Source organism: Cebus imitator, unplaced genomic scaffold (genome assembly GCF_001604975.1).
Source record: "Cebus imitator isolate Cc_AM_T3 unplaced genomic scaffold, Cebus_imitator-1.0 Scaffold28, whole genome shotgun sequence".
Taxonomy (NCBI): Eukaryota; Metazoa; Chordata; class Mammalia; order Primates; family Cebidae; genus Cebus; species Cebus imitator.
In genome coordinates this window covers 8165232-8182825 of record NW_016107343.1, presented here as the reverse complement: position 1 = coordinate 8182825, position 17594 = coordinate 8165232, and the positions used below count along the sequence as shown (strand labels likewise).

The 17594-nt window shown below is 35.6% G+C and overlaps 1 protein-coding gene across 5 annotated transcripts in view; it reads right to left on the bottom strand.

The window, feature by feature from the left end:
• The window catches only part of ARHGEF12 (Rho guanine nucleotide exchange factor 12), a 153218-nt gene that overhangs the window by 52021 nt on the left and 83603 nt on the right, over positions 1-17594 (bottom strand). For 4 of the 5 annotated variants that reach the window (XM_017523553.2, XM_017523552.2, XM_017523554.2 and 1 more), the window contains 7 exons: positions 14976-15074; positions 14263-14312; positions 11665-11722; positions 8205-8383; positions 6963-7040; positions 6648-6767; positions 4593-4733 (listed from right to left, as the gene is read on the bottom strand). In XM_017523553.2, coding sequence (XP_017379042.1) covers positions 4593-4733; positions 6648-6767; positions 6963-7040; positions 8205-8383; positions 11665-11722; positions 14263-14312; positions 14976-15074 — 725 coding nt within the window. The remainder of the gene's footprint in view (positions 1-4592; positions 4734-6647; positions 6768-6962; positions 7041-8204; positions 8384-11664; positions 11723-14262; positions 14313-14975; positions 15075-17594) is intronic. The other variant, XM_017523555.2, reaches the window with a different exon arrangement.

Sequence of the window (17594 nt, the reverse complement as noted above, 5' to 3'; positions counted from 1 at the left end):
AAAAAAAAAAAAAAAAAAAAAAAAAAAAAAGCTTGGCAGGGAATTTTATAATGAAGAAAATCATGTTGACGTCACCTAAACACCTTAAATAAACTTACAACAACAGTAAGACAACCATTCACATCCTGATGTGATATAATGAGACGTACACAATACCCATGAATTATTCCAAATAACAACCCTCAAACCTTAATCTGATCAAGACTGTATATTTAACTAGGAATTTTCAGAAAAATCTAGATAAAGGAACATGTCATACACCACCACAAAAATACAATTAGAAAATGAATTGTTTTACTGAACATGTGACCCAATTTCTTTAACAACAACAACAACAAAAATCGCCAAAGAAAAAAAAAGAAGGAAACTATTATAAATTATAGAGACTTAAAATGACTTATCAAGCAATGGCAATATGAAGGTCTTGACTGGATACTGAATCAAATAAACTGTAAAAAGAAAAAACTGTAAAACAATTGTGTATTTAGAAAATATTGGCCCAGCATCGTGGCTCACACCTGTAATCCCAGCACTTTGGGAGGCCGACATGGGTGGATCCTGACTTGAACTCCTGAAGTCAGGAGTTCAAGACCAGCCTGGTCAACATGGTGAAACTGCATTTCTACTAAGTATACAAAAATTAGCCAGGCGTGGTGGTGGGCGCCTGTAATCTCAGCTACTCGGGAGGCTGAGGCAAGAGAATCACTTGAACCCAGGAAGCAGAGGTTGCAGCAAGCTGAGATCAAGTCATTGCCCTCCACCCTGGGCAACAAGAGCAAAACTTCATCTCAAAAAAAAAAAAAAAAAAAAAAAAAAAAAAAAAAAAAAAAAAAAGGAAAAAAAAGAAAATATTAATTCTTAGGGTTTAATAAGGATAATATAGCTATATTTTTAAAACATCTTATCTCTTACACATGTTAATAAACTAATGCATTGGATTTACTTTAATCCCATGTCTGGAGGATGTGAGGAATAGGGAATACAAACAAAACTGCTGAGGTGAGCTTCTCAGGGAACTGAGGAGGATTACGTTAGTCTCTACTTTTAAATATGTTTAGAATTTTTCCAAAATGAATAATTTTTCAAAATATCCCTCACAAACTGAAAATCAAAATGGGAGATACTCTGAATTTTAGATCATGATTTGTTATCAAGTTGCTTCTCTTGTGAGAGCTGGGTATCAGGGCATTCTTTAAAGCCTTCTCCAAGGTAAGCAAAAGCAGGAAATTTTCTTTATAACGACATCACAAACACCACTAGGAAATTATTTCATAAAAATGAGACGACAATGAAAAAAGTTAAAAGCATTGATTCAAAAGACAAAATCTAAAACAGCAAGTCAAAGTACTGTTAAAAACAACAACAACAACAAAAGCAGACTGGTTCCTCCATACTTACTACAATACAATCGAAATAAACACGGAAATTTGTAAGCTAAAAGCAACACATCTTTAGCTTCAAATAGATGCTTGTAGAAATTAAACTAGTGTGTTATGTGTTCAGAAAGATAGCCTAGCTTGGACTTTGTATCATTTCTCACTCAGATTTCTACAATAATCATTTATTTATTTGGCCTCAGTTCCCTCATACATAAAATGGTGATACCGCTTTTGTAAGATTATTGCAAGTGTTAAAAAAAAAAGTATCTGTAAAGCAATGGGTACATCCTCTGGCACAAAGTAGGGATTCAATAAATGTTAACTATTATCCATTCAGCACACATCTGTTAAAGTTCCAATTAAGTCGCAGTTTTCTTTTCTTACAGATCCCTCTTTATTCCAAATGATTTTCCACAGATATGTTTCTGATGGTGACTCTCTACTGCATGCAAGATAAAGCCCAAACACTTTATCCATTAATTTTGCTATTTATTCAAATACTAAGCATCAATTACATGTCAAACAGTCTTAATTGATTGGAATGCCTATGTCTCTTATTTCTATACTCAACAATTCACTCTTTTCTTTTTTTCCCCGAGACAGAATCTTGCTCTGTCACCGAGGCTGGAGTGCAATGGCACGATCTCAGCTCACTGTAACCTCTGCCTCCCAGATTCAAGCAATTCTCCTGCATCAGCCTCCCAAGTAGCTGGGATTACAGGCACGTGCCAACACCCTCAGCTAATTTTTTTTTTTTTTAGACGGAGTCTTGCTGTGTCATCCGGCTGGAGTGCGGTGGCACGATCTCGGCTCACTGCAACCTCCTGCCTCAGCCTCCCAAGAAGCTGGGACTACAGGCATGTACCACCATGCCCAGCTAGTTTTTGTATTTTTAGTAGAGACAGGGTTTTATCATGTTGGCCAGGATGGTCTTGATCCCTTGACCTCGTGATCTACCCGCCTCAGCCTCCCAAAGTGCTGGGATTACATGCGTGAGCCACCGCGCCCGGCCTCAGCTAAATTTTTTTTTTTGTATTTTTTAGTAGACACAGGGTTTCACCATGCTGGCCAGACTGCTCTCAAACTCCTGACCTCATGATTCACCCACCTTGGCCTCCCAAAGTGGTAGGACTGCAGGCATGAGTCACAGCACCTGGCCAACAATTCACTCTTTTATAAGGTTCTATTTCTTTTTTTTTTTTTTTTGACAGAGTCTCACTCTGTCAGCAGGCTGGAGTACAGTGCCACGAACTTGGCTCACTGCAACTTCCACCTTCCAGGTTCAAGCAATTCTTCTGCCTCAGTCTCCCGAGTAGCTGGGACTACAGGCGCCCACTACCACGCCCAGCTAGTTTTTGTATTTTTAGTAGAGAGAGGGTTTCACCATGTTGGCTAGGATGGTCTCGATCTCCTGACCTCATGATCCGCCCACCTCAGCATCCCAAAATGCTGAGATTACAGGTGTGAGCCACCACGCCCAGCCATGAAGTTATATTTATAAGTCATAGATTTTATTGTAACATTCCTCTAAATATAAGATAAAATTCAAATTTCTCATTCGTATTACTTGCTCCTAATGCCTACAATTTGCTACACTTTGGAAACATAAAGTCAGACAAGACAGTCCCTCAAGGAACTTCCCCATCTCATGGTAGGGACAAGCCATGAAAACAGAGAGGAGACACAGCACTAAAACAAAAGAGTGTGAGAAGTATTCCCAAGAGCAGTATGTACTGATAGAACAAGTTGAAGCTCTTTATAACCTGGACTCATGATCTGGCTTCTAAGATAATCTCTAGCCATTTCATCTATAACCCTAATATGCCAGGTTGCCCTAAAATTTTCACTGCTCTCTCAAAGCTTTATTCATTTTCATACCTCAGTGGTTTTGTTTATATTTAGATTACTGGTATTTTGGAGCTAGGTGGAAGTAGATCACCTATTGCCTGAATAAGTTTGGAAAGTCAGTTAACTCTCTTTGGCCTCAGTTTTGTCTTTTGTAAAGTTACAGTAACAACAGTACTACTTTCATAAGGTCATTTTGAGAATTAACCAAGGAACATAAAACACTTATCACAGTGTATGGGGTGTATACCCAACAAATATTAACTATTACCATTTTTTCCTTGAGCCCAACTTGAAATTTTCCATTAAAACCTTTAGCTAACCCCATCACAAGACTCCTATCACTATCTTTCAAAAAAAAAAACAAAAAACCCACAAATCCTCAGTTTGTTTTTTGCATGAGGAACTGGGTCATTGGGCCTAAGCCTCAAGAGGCAGCCTGAATGATAGCTTAGACCATGGCTTCCTTTTTAAAAAACAACAAAGCAAAACGAAAAGCCCCACAACCTTCAATAAGAGAGAAACTTCACATTGTTAAATAGTACATATGTGTGTATATGTAACAAAAGTCCCAAGAAATGACACCTCTTCTATACGCAAAGCACTGTATTTCCTATTCTTTTTTAAAATAAATACAATCCACTAAATTGATTTCATGACCCACAATTACAGAAACACTCATTCAGACTACTTCCCTCATCACTTTTAAAGAGGGTGATCTTTAATGACACTGAAGTCATTATTCCTATCATTGCATATAATTTACAAAGTATTGCTGAGTAAGCAACACTGATTTTAGCTTTTAAGTATTCATATATCTATGGTGCTACATCATATTCAGCTTAAAATGTTTTATCATCTTCTTCTTAACAGATACTCATGTTCATCTGGTAGTTTCTGGGTTAATCAAGAAAGTGCTGTTACTAAACCTGGGCTATTAACTGAAGCCTATCTAAAAGGACTAAGGTTTTTCCTCTTGGTAATGGCAAAGTGCCCCATGATTCAAGACTGAGTCACTGTGACCACAAATGGAATATTAACATGCTCTTAAAGATATCAACAGTTGGTCTCTCGGTTCAGTAAGAATGCACTGGCATTATTAACTTCTCTACCCACGAACAAGATGCCTGCTGGGAAATTCCATCCCTGTAAAAGAAACAGTTGGCAATGGGTGTTCAAGGGAAAAAGTGAACTCTGGAATTAAAAGCTAACAGTATCCAGAATTTCTGTTTATCAAATTGGTACATTAAAAATGGGGATGGTAAAAAGTGCTAAGACACCTCTAATTCACATAACTCAAAATCAAATCTAGAAAGGGGCTGTAAAGAAGAATACAGAAGAAAAAGATTTGGAACACTTAATGCTTACATCTGCATTGTCACTACTGGGCCGAGAAGCATCTCCACTGCTACAGTCAGTCCTGCCCAGTCCATCTCCAGGATCTGTTTCTGCCTCACTGACTGTTAGGGTGTCACCTAAAGGTCTGGAGGGTGTAACTACAGCTCCATCCTAAAAGAGATTAAAGAAAAAACACACCCACACAAACACATAAAAGAAAACTTTCATTACTTGCTGCACAAAGAAACAGAGTGGTACTACAATCTACATGGAGACTGGTAAAAGTTGGATATTGTGATGTACTCAAGAATGTTTAAAATTCTACGAGTAAAATCAATAAGTAATTCTAGGATTCTAAAATGGCATGACTTTAAAGACAGGGCAAGTGATGTTTTAGTAAAAAGTATAAAAGTTCAAACTTCTAAATATAGCAAAAAGGTAAAATGGTTTGTTAATTTATATAATTCATATTGTCTGCCCATTAATAAAGGTTATAACCCTACAGCTTCTTGTTAACTACCTTCCAATGCTTCAGGGTTTCAATCAATGGCCAATTCTGGGACATAATGCTATAACATAAATTATTATAAGCATTTAGATCAGATTATAAGCATTTATTTATTTATTTAATTTGAGACGGAGTCTCACTCTGTTGTCCAGACTGGAGTGCAGTGGCAGGATCTTGGCTAATTGCAACCTCCGCCTCCATGGTTCAAGCGATTCTCTTGCCTCAGATGCCTGAGTGGCTGGGATTACAAGCACGCACCACCATGCTCGGCTAATTTTTTTATTTTCAGTAGAGACGGAGTTTCACCACGTTGGCCAGGCTGGTCTTGAACTCCTGACCTCAAGTGATCTGCCTGCTCAGTCTCCCAAAGTGCTGGGATTATAGGCGTGAACCACCACACCCAGCCGGGTTATAAGCATTTAGATCGCTGTCCGAACAGGGTAAGAATATTGTCTTTGTCCAGTAATAACATAAAACTGCCAATATTACTGAGGTATAACACCTCAAAATGTCACATAGCTAGTAGGACTGAACGTAATGGGGAAAAAAAAAAAACTGGAATCAAAAGTACACTAAACCAGGATGTCAGGGGACCTTACATACTGCATGGCCTTGTAGAGGCCATTTAACCAGTTTAGACCCTAGGTTTCTCTACTATAATTTTTTTTTAATTAGAAAGTAAGATTAAGCTAGATGATCGATCGATCTCAAAGAATTCTTTTGCGAATATGTAGCTTTCCCTTCAGACTTAATTCAGGAATAGTGATAAACAGTTTTTACCTATTTTAAACGTATAGGCAATTTATCCACTTTGCTTTAAGATGAAGTATAAGATGCTTTACATATTCCAAATCTAAATATTACAGAATGTAAGTCTGGTTAACATATAAATGCTGAGCTATTTTTTTTCTTAAGAGACCGTTATCTCTATAGCTTATACCTACACAATAAATTCTACTGAAATCTATATTTAAATTACAATAAAAATATAGTCATTAAAAGTATGAATGTGCTTTTAAATCCTCAGACTGGGTTTGAATTCCAGTTCTATTACTTTTGAGCTATATGATCTCAGGTAAGTCATTTAATCTCCCTCTCTCTAAGTATATACTCAAAATGGAGAAAAACAAACATAAGTAACTTCAGAGTTGTTAGACAGATTAAATAAGAAAATGTTTGTCCATATATTTAGCTCAAAGCCTGTCATTTTAAAATCTTATATTCCTACTTAAAAACATATCAACTGCCATTCTATTTTAAGATGGCAGAATGAACCACAAAAAATATAAATATGACATCTAAATACATTTTAGTAGTTTGCCACATTAAAGCAAAAGCACTCGATTCTTTTTTACATCATTATGGAACAAAGAAATGTGAATCATGACCAAGCAAACAATCAGACGCCCACATTTATTTTTGTTAATCACTACTTCTGTAACATCCTTAACAGGACATCCTGTTGTCCTATGCTAGAAAAATAACTTTAAAAAAGGCAACTGCAACATTCTCTGACACATTCCCAAAAGAAAATTATCCTGCAAAAAGTTGGGTAGCATTTGTAATAGTGATGCTACCTGAGCAGAGCCTGTGGCTTTGGATAACTGCTCTTGCAGCTGAGGAATGTGTTTCTTGGCCTCTTGGATCTCTTTTAGCAATCTTTGGGCAGGTGTTCGGTTGTAATCTTCCTGCAATAACTGAAAAGTTATAAAAATATTTTCAGAATTAATTACTTATGTAAAAAAGATACAGAAATTGTCCATTCTTAATCAATAAAATAGCTAATCACATTGGTTACAATACTGCTTGATTGTAAGTATGATAAACACCGACTCAACAATGCCCACTCACATTTTTATTGGCCTGTAAACAGCCCTACTCTCATTTAATACCTGTAGCCGTTCCTGTTCTTTCTGTAACATTTTTCTCAGAATTTCTACTTTCTGGTTATGAACCACATTGTTTTCCTCCTAGAAAAGAAAAAGATAAAAAACAAACAACAACCAGCACAGAGAAAATGAGGCTAAAATAAATGTAACATGCAAAGTTCTGCCTCAGCTTCAATTATCAATACCTATTAGGTTCTTTTCTATTTCTGGGTTATAAGGACAGGCTTTTAGATATCACACTTAAAAGATAAGAAACTACAAGGAAATGTCTTCCCTTCTATTTCACTTTTACTAACTGGGTTCAAGAGAATATTAAATATTGATGATATTGGAGAAATGAAGTTTTCTTAGTACAAGAATAGTATCTTTTACTTTCCCTCATTCGGATCTTTACTACCGATCCCCATGCATAGCTCAAAGGCTCAGTACCTCTTACCTGAAATATGAAGACAGCTCCCTAATTCCTCACCCATCATCCCTCCTTGTTTCACAACCCTATTTTACCAAATTAGTCTTCTGATAATCCTAGGATAATCATGTGCTCTTTTGCTTTAAAAGAAAAATGTTGAACACTGCTTATCTAGTTACATGTAAATTAGCCTGGTAGATGTATCATTTTTCAAGATACATAGTCAACCTACTATTTTCAAGTTCATCTCCCATTACACACATCCTTAACAGGCACCAACCAAACAAAAATCCTAGCTACTTCTCCACAATATTTGACGCTTTTTAGCTCCTTCTATTTATTTTTCTTCTTCTATGTGCTTTCTCCCTCCTTTGAATCTTCATAGAACTTAGTATGTTTTGCCCTCATAATGTCTACATTCTGCCTTTGTATTATAGTTACTTGTATACTCTTGATTTAATCTCAGTCAACAAAGCTTTGTTAAATACAAAAGCAATTATTTCAGGGTACTGGAAACACAACAGTAAACAAAATAAACAAAAATTCCCGTCCTCTTAAAAGTACACGTTCTAAAATGACTAAGAACCTTGAACATAGAGTATCTTAATTATATTTTTGTGGGTAGCACATTGTTTTACATATGGTAGGTGTTTAATACTTGTTAAATCTGCTATGACAAGATTCTGGCTATTCCTAATCATTATGTAATTTTTATATTAGAAAGTTGTTTTCCAGAATCTTAAATTTAATTTGCTAATAGTCCAGTATTTAAGATTCTTAATATAAACACATCCTTGTAAGACTGAGCATTTACTAAGAAATTTTCCCATTCTTACCCCCATGAGTACAGGACTGGTGATTCTCTCCATATTCCCAGATGCTCCAGGTGAATGAGGAGATGTCATGATGGGAGACATATGTCCAATGACTGATGGCTCTACTTCAGAATCGGCAAGTGGAATCTGGGGCGACCCAGGTGGGCGTCCCTGAACAGTGAGAGCTACATAGGAACCAGCTTGGGGTGGGGAGATGGAAAAAGGGAAGGGAGGGGAAAATAACATTGTCAAGAAACTTTTTATAGCATTTTAGTACTTAATCTTGATAGTTCTAAAAGATCCAGTTATGTAAGACTGTCCCATCATCTGCTAACCATGTCCCCACAGAAAAAAAATCTAATGTCATTTCTCTTTTACGACTGTCCTAAAAATCCAAAAGAATGATACCATTTTCAGATAGCAAATTACTACTTGTAAGATCAGCTATTACTTTGCAAATAAAATGTATAACTCAATAACATATTTTCTTAATTTAGAGGAGAGTTAAAATCAACCATTTATTAGTGGCTATGTTTAATTAATTTCTTAAATGTAAATTTTTTAAATCTTCCAGGCTGGAGTGCAGTGGCACAATATCAGCTCACTGCAGCCTCAACTTCCTGGGTTCCAGCAGTCCTCCCACCTCAGCCCCCAGAAGTAGCTGGTACTACAGGCATGTGCCACCATGCTCAGTGAATTTTTGTATTTTGTTGGCCAGGCTGGTCTTGAACTCCTGAGCTCAAGTGATCTGCCCACCTTGGCCTCCCAAGGTGCTAGGATTACAGGTGTGAGACACGGTACCCGGCCTAAATCTTCATATTTTAAGATGATACTACGTAGGCAGGGTTTAGTGCATATGCTAGAATATAAAATGCAAATTTAAGTTAACTTTACAAAATGAGTATCACCAAAAAATATTCCACACTAACAAGGAAAAACACAATCAATAAGGTAGTAAATTTTAGTAGAAAATATCTGGAGAAATGGAAAGGAATTCATTAGAGATATTACAGGGGGGAATATCCAGATAGCAAAAATTACCGTAATCAGACTCAGTAACAGACACGGCAAAACCTTTTTATTAGACATTTCAATATAACTTTTAAATGTATTTCACACTTGTCTTCCAATTTAACCCTCCCATGGAAATCATTATCAATTATTTCACAGTGTTTTGGCATTCTAAAAACAATTTTTGCTATGTGTAGTAGTCACAAGCGTTATGATCTGGAGGAATTCTTCATGTAAACACTTTCTAAGGCTTTTCAATCTTATTGCTCTCTATCAGAAAGTTATCTATTATATCTCACTTGCCTATATACTTGCTTACAATAGCTTCCTACCTTTTCCCTTCCTTTCTTTAGCTGTTTCTAAATACTGTTCTGATTTGATAACACTTTTATTATATCCAGAATATGCATTAAATAATAAGACATGCAGGAACTCTGTTACATACACCCAGGCTTTAGGGATGTCATATTTATATCTGTTTTAGATATGCAGAGGTTTTTACGCTTAACTTTAAGTAGTCAAATTATTCAAGTATGGGGATCTAATTTTGATCACTGTACTTCTTTTAAAATACACTAAAGTTAAGAACTCTGATCAAAGTGACCATCTGGAGCAGTGGTACTGTGATGAAAAGGTTAAAAACAATTCATAGTTGCTTAACATAGCAGCAAAAAGGCCAAGAAAAAAGTTGGTTTATTAAATTTCTTCTGAAGAGGTCTACCCACCCAACACAGAGAAATTGAATTAAATAAAACAGGAGTGATTCTGCTTGACCACAAACAACTATCTCTTATTTCTAGTCTACTTTACTGTGGAATAATCTGATGCAGAAAATAAATTCTTTTTTTTAATTCCTTTTTTTAAATTTCCATCAGTTTAAGCAGTCTCTCCCCCCTTTTTTTTTTCCTTTAAGAGATACAATAACAAATACATAAGGCCCAAACCAGGCCAGAACAAAGAAAAAGGAAGTTATGTTTTAGGTGGCAGACTCTCATGTGACTTTCTTCACTTCTGCTATAATTGTCATGTTATCTTCCATTCAATACGTGAAGCAATTAGAAAATACAAAATCTTGGCAAGGTGGAGTGGGTCATGCCTGTAATCCCAGCACTTTGGGAGACTAAGGCAGGTGAGCGCAGGAGTTTGACAGCAGCCTGGAGAACATAACAAGACCCTGTCTCTACCCCCCCCCCCAAAAAAAAAAAAGGCCAGGCATAGTGACTCATGCTTGTAATCCCAGCACTTTGGAGGCCAAGGCGGGTAGATCACGAGGTCAGGAGATTCAGACCATCCTGGCTAACACAGTGAAACTCTGTCTCTATTAAAAATACAAAAAATTAGCCAGGAGTGGTGGCACATGCCTGTAACTCCAACTACTTGGGAGGCTGAAGCAGGAGAATCACTTGAACCTTGGAGGCAGAGGTTGCAATAAGCAGAGATCACGCCACTGCACTCCAGCCTGGGCAAGAGTGAGACTCTGTCTCAAAAAAAAAAACAACTAATAATTAAAATAAATAAACAAGGTGGGAGGATCACTTGAACCCAGGAGTTAGAGGCTACAGTGAGCTATAATTGTACCACTGCACTCTACAAGACCCTGACCCTAAAAAAAAGAAAATATAAAACCTCTCTTGGAAAGCAGGTAAGGTTAAAAGGTAACAACAAAATGAAACAAAAGCACAGGTAGGGGAAGGTATAGCGGCACCTAGACTTCACCTGACCCAGATTCAGACGACCCACCCCATCACCACCACAGGGCCACGGAACCTTCCCTTCTCCCTGTGCAAATGGGAAAACTGAGGCCCTGTGAGTGGCTGAGGCCTGGCTTGCCCATACCTCACTGCCAGCTGGAGGTGCATGCATCCACCTTTGACCCTGAAAATGACAGGAGGTTAACTGCAGACTCCCACTGCTTCAAGCCTGTTTCTCCACAGAGAACTAAGTCCAACAGGCTACTCACTCAAACCTTAAGATCACAAATTCTTAACCCTAAAGATTTCCAAGAGAAGATCGCTAGTCTCATTTCAGTTCATCAGGCCATTTATCTGATTTCTCAACCTCCTTCCTCTCAGGTGACTCATGCATTTTTAAAAATATATGTATTCAATATTACCAAGAATGACAAGAATATTATGATCCACCATATAAATGGAGTTGACAAAAGATAGTTATTAGTAAGTAAAGAGTTTTCACCTCAGATTTTCCTTCAATGCAGGCATCAGCAAACGTCAGCCAAGGGGCTAAACTAGGATCACAGACTTTTGGTAAATAAAGTTTTACTGAAACACAGCCACACCCATTCATTTACATATTGTCTATGGCTGCTTTCAAGGTACAATGACAGAGTCGGTAGTAGACTATATATATAGTCCACACAGCCTAAATATTTACTCTTTGGCTTATTACAGGAAATTTGCTGACCCTTACTTTAAGGGTTCAGAAAACAAAAGTAAGAATAACATTCACCTACATTTGATTAGCTTCACCACCTCCAGATGATTTGAATGAGTCACCAGAGTTCCATTCACCTGTGAGAAAACAGAAGTAGTGTATGTCAGATACATTCTATTGAGACAATAGATAAAATGACTTCAGGAATGATCATACATAATATAACCAATTATAACATAGTAATCAGGGATAGATTAAAATATGTATGTATTTGATTCAATATTCACTTTCACACCATGATTCTACAAGGCATATTTGGCAACAAAATGAACTTAAACATAAATCAAGGCCTTCACATACGAAACATTACAACTTACTCACCATGACAAATGACAAAACATACCATGAAACAGATTTACAAATCCTTCATAGTGAAGGGTTCATACAAATAGAAAAGATCTCTTTGCTTTTAATTACCAAGTCATCAATTTGTCAAAATTAATAATAAATCCAAAATAATTTTTTAAAATAAGTATTTCCACAATACTCAATTTACTTTTAGTTTTTCAACCATGATCTACTCTTTACAAAGAAAACTAATTTTCAGACCAGCTAAATGTATCCTGATTCTGAATTAAACCAAACAAATCAAGGTAAAAATATCAAATGTGGATTTAACATTAATTTTCTGATTAATTCTCTGATCCAAGTTATCTAAAATTCAAATGCATCAGTGTAAAAAACAGAAGTACAAGTATACTCTTCCTGCCCCATGAAATAGTTGCTGTTAGCTATGACATTTAATTTTGGAGACACTTTTCTAGAATATACACATCAAATATACACATAAACATTACACATTACAAATGGCTTTTTTTTTCCTGGAAAAAAAATAAAACTTTTTTTCACTGTATGGTGGCTATCTTTCAATAAAGATACATATTGACCTAATCCATTCTTTTCAAAAGCTTCAAATGAAATATAATTTATTTCTCTATCCCTCAGTTTATGCATAGTTATATGATAAAGCCAGTACGAATTTCCTTGTACAAACCTAACTTGACATTTGTATACTTATTTTCTCAGATAAGTTCCTAAAAGCAAAATTGCTTGTCACAGGTTACATACTTTAAGACTTTTGATACATATTCAGACTTTCATCCAAACAGATTTTACCTAATTTATACTCACAGCAAACTCATGAGAATAGTCATTTTATCATACCCAAACTATGCTAAATATGTATTACCTATCTTTAAATTTTCTGACAACCAAATACATTTTTCACCTATCATTTCAATTCCTACTTCTTTGTTATCAGTGAAGTTGGCCATATCCCCATTAATATGTTATGTATTTCAATTACTTTGGGAAACTGCCTGATAAAATTCTTTGCCCATTTTTCTTTCAGAATATGTATTCCTTTCTTAGTAAAAGTATTCTTTAAAATTAAGGATATCTGGTCTGTGAGACATTTCAAATATTTTTTCCAAATTACTGTTCATGGCATCCTTTCCTATGTAATAATAATTTGATTTTAAATAATCAAATTAGTCAATTATTTCAAGAATAGCTACTAACCCATTCTTTCTCTGCTGATCTGAATCCAAAGTCTATTTCTAGTCTCTCTATTGTATACCACCGGTAGGTCTATATCTAGCCTAGAGTCACAGACATCTCTTCTCATACATACACACATATATATATAACGTATTTTTTTCCTTAACTATTCTTATAAACTTATAAAGTTCATCTGGAAGAATAATCATATTGACATCTACCACTCCAATTCTATTTGTATACAGGTCAAGTATCACTTATCTAAAATACTTGGTACCAGAAGAAGTGTTCTGAATTTTTTTGAATTTTGGAATATGTATATACACATAATGATACATCTTGGGAATAAGACCCAGGTTTAAATATGAAATTCATGTTTCATATATACTTTATCCACATAGCCTGAACACAGCTTTATACATTTTAAATACTTTTGTGCATGAAACAAGTTTTTTGTTTTGGTTTGGTTTTATTTACTATTTTTTAAAGACAGAATCTCACTATACCTGCCCAGGGCAAAGTGCTGTGACTATTCTCAGGTATGATCAAAGTGCACTGCAGTCTCAACACCTGTACTCAAGCAATCCTCCCACCTCAGCCTCCTGAGTAGCTGGTAACACGGGCTCAAGCTACTGTACCTGGTGAAACCAGCTTTTTTCACATGGCTCATCATATGAGGTCAGGTGTGAAATTTTCCATTTATGGTGTCACATGACTCATCACATGAAGTCAGGTGTGAAATCTTTCATTTATGGTGTCATGTTGGTGCTCAGAAAGTTTCAGAGTTGGGAGCATTTCAGATTTCAGATTAGAAATGCTCAACTTGTACTTTGATGAGAATTTCTTAATAACAGACTAATCTGGAGAGAAATGACCTTTACAACACTGATTCACTCTCCTACTCAAGAACATATATTCCTCCATTATTTTCGATCCTTTTATTATGCCCTCCAGTAAAGGAGAATTTTAAGACAAATGAAATACGTTTTTATAGTCAACAGATCTATTATACGTAATATAATGCTTTTTATAAAAATCCAAGTGAAAAAATCAGAATAGAACCAATATTGGTTGTTTTTTAATCCTACCATAAATTCCATAATAGCCTTTTCCTTACCTTGATGATTCGATCACCTGTCTGTACTCCAGCCCGCATGGCTGCTCCATCTGCATGAGAAATTAATTACTTAAAATGTGATTCATTTGCATTTACTCATCATCTTCCTGACAGTGGGACAGTATAACAAAGTGATTAAAAACATGGGCTATAAAGTCAGACAGACTTTAAGTTCAAATCCTGCTTCTACCACTCACTAGTTGTATGACCTGGGACTAATTTTATGTTTAAACCTCAGTATCACCTATAAAATGGGGATTAAAAAATTTGTCTACCTTAAATTATAGCACCCAACATAAAGGAAGTATTTAATATATGGTAATAACAGTAGAAAACATTATCATTGTTGTTTTGGGAAAATAATTGGTATTTTTGAGACCACAGCTATCTCTTTAATCTGTCTTTGCCAAAATATCACTTGGTGCCATGGAAAACTGAAATTTCGGAAACTTCTGTGTGGACAATAAAGTATCAAGACCAAGGAGTCACGTGATTTCTAAAACTATGTAAACACTGCTTTCTAAAAAGTACAAAAAAAGAAAAAACTGGAGTAAATTCCTTCCTACAATTATGAAACCATAGACGAATCTAGCACAATAGTCCACATGACCTGCAATTCAGGTAATTATTCTATTCTTGAAAATTGCCATTATTTAAGTTTTTTTATTCTTATTCTGTTTACTGAGTGATAAATTGTTTTTAAAAGTGCTTGCCTTCTTTGACAGACTGTACGAAGACTGGATTGTCTCCACTGACCGTCAGCCCAAATCCATTGTCATCTTTCTGGATGATTACACAACGCTGAACAAGACCTGCACAAGAACCACAGGGTAAAAAAAAAGAAGGGAGAGAAAACAGAGAAAGAAAAAGATAACAGTTATATATTAGTAATAAACTGTGTTCCATCTAGAGAAACACAAAGTAGGACATGTAAATCCACATGATAAAATAAGAGCACTAACTCCATCAACAAAGCAAACACAAGAACATCACAGAGTCACACATATTGTTTTCTCACTGCGTGAGTATAACAGAATTGCTCCGATATTTAAAAACAGCTATGGCAAACTGCAAAATATGAAGTATTAGAGATGACACAGCTAGAAGGAAAGCCCATTCACATCCATGCTACTTCTCTGTAGTGTAAAATTCTCCCCTGCCAACCCCTGACCTCAGTGCCCTGTGTTTTTGGTACCCTAACTGATGTTTAACCCAAGAAAATCAACCATTTTAGGACATTTGGCTAGAAGCATCACAAGGAAAATTCTGGAGAAATATGCTCAGGAAAACGGTAGAAAGAAAGGTGGTATTTGCAGAGTACGTGAAGCTATTCCCCCAAGAAGAGAAGAGAAGGGAAGAGTTCAGGGGGAAGAAAAACCCTGGCTCACAGAAAACAAACAGAAAAGGGAACAAAGTGGAAAACATAAAGAACCTGTGAGCTCAACCAGTTCCTTCATCTCTTTCATATACTAACCTGACTCCTAAAGGAGAATTTGTTTTTCTTCTAAATAGCAAATGAAACTGTTAGGGCAAGGTGAGAGAAAGAGGGCCCCAACCAAAGAAATAGGAATGTCCCGCCAGTGTAGAACCCTGATTAGTACCCAGGGTTGTTTTATCACAGACCAGATCTGAAGATACTGAACTCTGTGTTAGCCAGAGACAATATATACTTTCAGCTTTGCAGGATCTAAGCTTTTTGCCAAAGCCAAAACAACACAAGGATAATGGATCTAAGCATTTTGCGGAAGTCAAAATAACACAAAGATAATGATGATTAGAAAATAAAAAAACTTTTGTGCTTGCTTCAGCAGCACATATGCCAAAATTGGAAAATAAAAACTTTTTCTAAAGATTTTTATACAAAGAGCCACAATCTTTTAAATAAGTGTGATTTACAAACCAAATGATATGTTAAAGGTTATATGTTAATAAAATAAATAAATATATATATATATATATATATATATATACTGTGTGTACAATAGATCATAGAAAACATACACATATAACAAATTACATATATACACACACACACACACACAGTGTACGTACATATCTAGTCTTGCTGATAATGACACATCATGAGTACATGAGCCTACTATAGTTTAACATGAACCTTGATCCTTGAACTCATCATGCCCTACACAAAAATTAAGCAGATCATGGGCTTAAACATAGAGTTTTTCAGAAGATAACACAGAAAAAAATCTTTAAGACCTTCGGGTATAAAAAAACAAAAAAGGAAGAAAGAAAAAGAAAAAAGATAAAATATATGGAACAAAATATTTTACAACATAAAAAAAAGACCCTAGGGTGGGCACAGGTTTCTATAAACCATAAAAAAAAATCTAGTAAACTGGACAAAAATTTGAAACATTTGTTACTCTAAAGATATTGATAAGAAAATGAAAACACAAGCCACAAACAGAAAAAATATTCACAATACAGCTATCTGATAAAGAATTTGTATCCAGATTATATGCAACTTTACAATCAATAATGGAAGACGAATGTTAAAGGGGGCAAAAGGCTTAAAGAAACACACCACAAAGATACATCAAAGGCCAATAAGCACACATAAAGGTGCTTAACAGCTGTAGTCATCAGGAAAACACAACTTAAAACCAAAATGAGATACCACTATACACCAATCATAAAAAGTGGGTAATCATAAAAAGTGGTAGCAAGGAGGTGGAGCAACTAGAACTCTTACAACATTGCTGGTGGTAATGTGCTAACATTCTGGAAAACTGGAAGTTTCCTATAAAAGTATAAGCATATATTTACATATGACCCATGAATAAATTTCTCTCAAGAGAAAAAACAATTTGTGTCCATAAAATATGTAAATGTTCACAGCAGTTTTATTCATAGGAGCCCAAAACTAGACACTCAAATGTCCATCAACAGATGAATGAATAGACAAACTGTGATATGTCCATATAACGTACTAGAAAGGAAAAAAAGTACTCATACATACAACAAATATGGATGAATCATAAAAACGACATGGTAAGCAAAAGAAGCCAGTACGAAAGAGGGTAAACACTATATGACTCCAACATAGAAAAGAAAAAACTGAACTAAAACAACAAAAGCAGAATAGCAACTGCCTAGGGGTGAGGTAGGGAAGAGGGTTGGGAATGACTGCAGAAAGAAATGAAGGAACTTTCTTCAGTGATAGAAATGTTCTGTGCCTTAATTAACATTCACGAGTATGCATATTCATTTGTCAAAGTCATCTAAACCACACACTCAAAATTAGTACATCTTATTTTATGCAAATTTTACCTCAATAAAGTTGATTTTCTTTTTTTTTTTTTTTTTTTTTT